This window comes from Sinocyclocheilus rhinocerous, unplaced genomic scaffold (assembly GCF_001515625.1).
Source record: "Sinocyclocheilus rhinocerous isolate Xijiao unplaced genomic scaffold, SAMN03320098_v1.1 scaffold828, whole genome shotgun sequence".
NCBI lineage: Eukaryota > Metazoa > Chordata > Actinopteri > Cypriniformes > Cyprinidae > Sinocyclocheilus > Sinocyclocheilus rhinocerous.
Window position 1 is genome coordinate 483,959 of NW_015634025.1, and position 1,638 is coordinate 485,596.

At 48.8% G+C, this 1,638-nt stretch overlaps 1 protein-coding gene across 1 annotated transcript in view; it reads left to right on the top strand.

Moving 5' to 3' along the window:
- The window catches only part of rgs22 (regulator of G protein signaling 22), a 22,637-nt gene that overhangs the window by 8,520 nt on the left and 12,479 nt on the right, over positions 1-1,638 (top strand). Inside the window, exons 13-16 of the mRNA XM_016559010.1 lie at positions 145-377; positions 518-610; positions 976-1,133; positions 1,260-1,413. Of these exons, the coding sequence (XP_016414496.1) occupies positions 145-377; positions 518-610; positions 976-1,133; positions 1,260-1,413 (638 nt within the window). The remainder of the gene's footprint in view (positions 1-144; positions 378-517; positions 611-975; positions 1,134-1,259; positions 1,414-1,638) is intronic.

A 1,638-nucleotide genomic window follows, 5' to 3' on the forward strand; every position in this document is an offset into this window, starting at 1 on the left:
TCTATGCAAAAAATTAAAATTCTGCATTTTGTTTTTTAATGTATAAGGACCTAATTTATACTTATATATATATATATATATATATATATATACACACTATTTTGTGGTGTCCTTTCATCTTATCCAGTGTAAGTGTCTGTGGCTAATTTCTGTCAGTGTGTGTGTGTTTTGTCTCGTCTCAGCTCCTGTATGCCTCGTACCTGAGCAGCGGCGCTCAGATGAGCGTGGGCTTGAGCGAGGAGGACAGGAGAGCCGTTCTGCTGCGTCTGAGTCCCCCGTTCGAGGATCTGTTTGACCGGGCGGAAGAACATGCTCTGAGAGTCCTGCTGGAGCCCTGGACGCTGTTATCAGAGAAACTCAGAGATGCACCACACACTGTAAGAGTCACAATCACACACTCCACTCAACAGTCATCACATGCTGTGGACAGTACAGATACGGCAGGAGTGGTGTGCTATTGTGAACACAGCCACCTCCTCATGACAGTGATCAGTTAATGCAGTGTCTCTGTCTGTAGGTGGCGCAGTGGCAGGAGGTGCGTTACGCCGAGGCTGAGCTCTTCCAGACTCTACAGACTCTTTACACACACACGCAGAGCAGACGACAGCAGGTAATTCACCCAGCACACACCTGATGCTGGTCTGTGTATGTAGTGCATACTGTGCAGTACTACAGTATGACCTCGTGATGTTGCACTTGTGATGTCAGAGAGAGTGAGTAGTACATCATGATGCTGTTCCACACTGTACATTGCAATAGAATAATCCTGCAATGTGAGAGGCTGCACAACCGCATTCCTATTTTTTTATTCTAGGACCCTGCCAATTCTACTGCATCAGATAATTCAGATTTAAATGATTAATTAAACCGTAAATCATTCCTGAAAGATCAGTAATAGAAATGCAGAATTGAATAGTAAGTGCTATAGAATAGTATAAACATACAGGATCAATCCGCTGGTGTGTCGTCCAGCAGGAGCACAGGACTGCAGCTGCTCCAGCAGAGGGCAGCAGAGCGCCGGGTCTTTGGGCAAAGGTTCCGCGTGAGTTCCGCGGGGTCCGTCTGGATTCTCTGCTGAGGAACCGCATGGAACTGCAGCACTTCCTGTCCTTCCTGGAGGAGAATTCGGCCAGGTGAACGAAGTCCAGCAGGACTGATGTGTGTCAAAGAGAAGCATCCCGTACACTGGTTTGACCCGTGTGGTTGCGTGTGTGCATGCGTGTGTGTGTGTGTGTGTGTGTGTGTGTGCGTGTGTGTAGTCTGGAACTGCAGTGCTGGCTGGACGTGGAGCACCTGAAGAAGAGTGATGGAGCGCTGCTGGAGGAGAGAAACACCAGCATCAAAGACAAATATCTCAGCAGCAACTTCCTGTTTGGACCCGACAGCCCGGCCACTGAAGAACAGCAGATGAGGGTACGAGATCAGCTTGTCTGAATGAGCGTGAGTGTGACTGTCTGCATCTGTGAGAGTTTATGAGAGACGCAGTGTGAGTGACGCGCAGACGATGAATCACAGCACAGTCTGTGAGAGTGTGTGTGTGTGTGTAACTCTGTGTGTGTGTGTGTGTGTGTCTGTGTGTGTCTCTGTGGGTGTCTCTGTGTGTGTGTGTGTGTGTGTGTGTGTGTGTGGGCGGGTGCG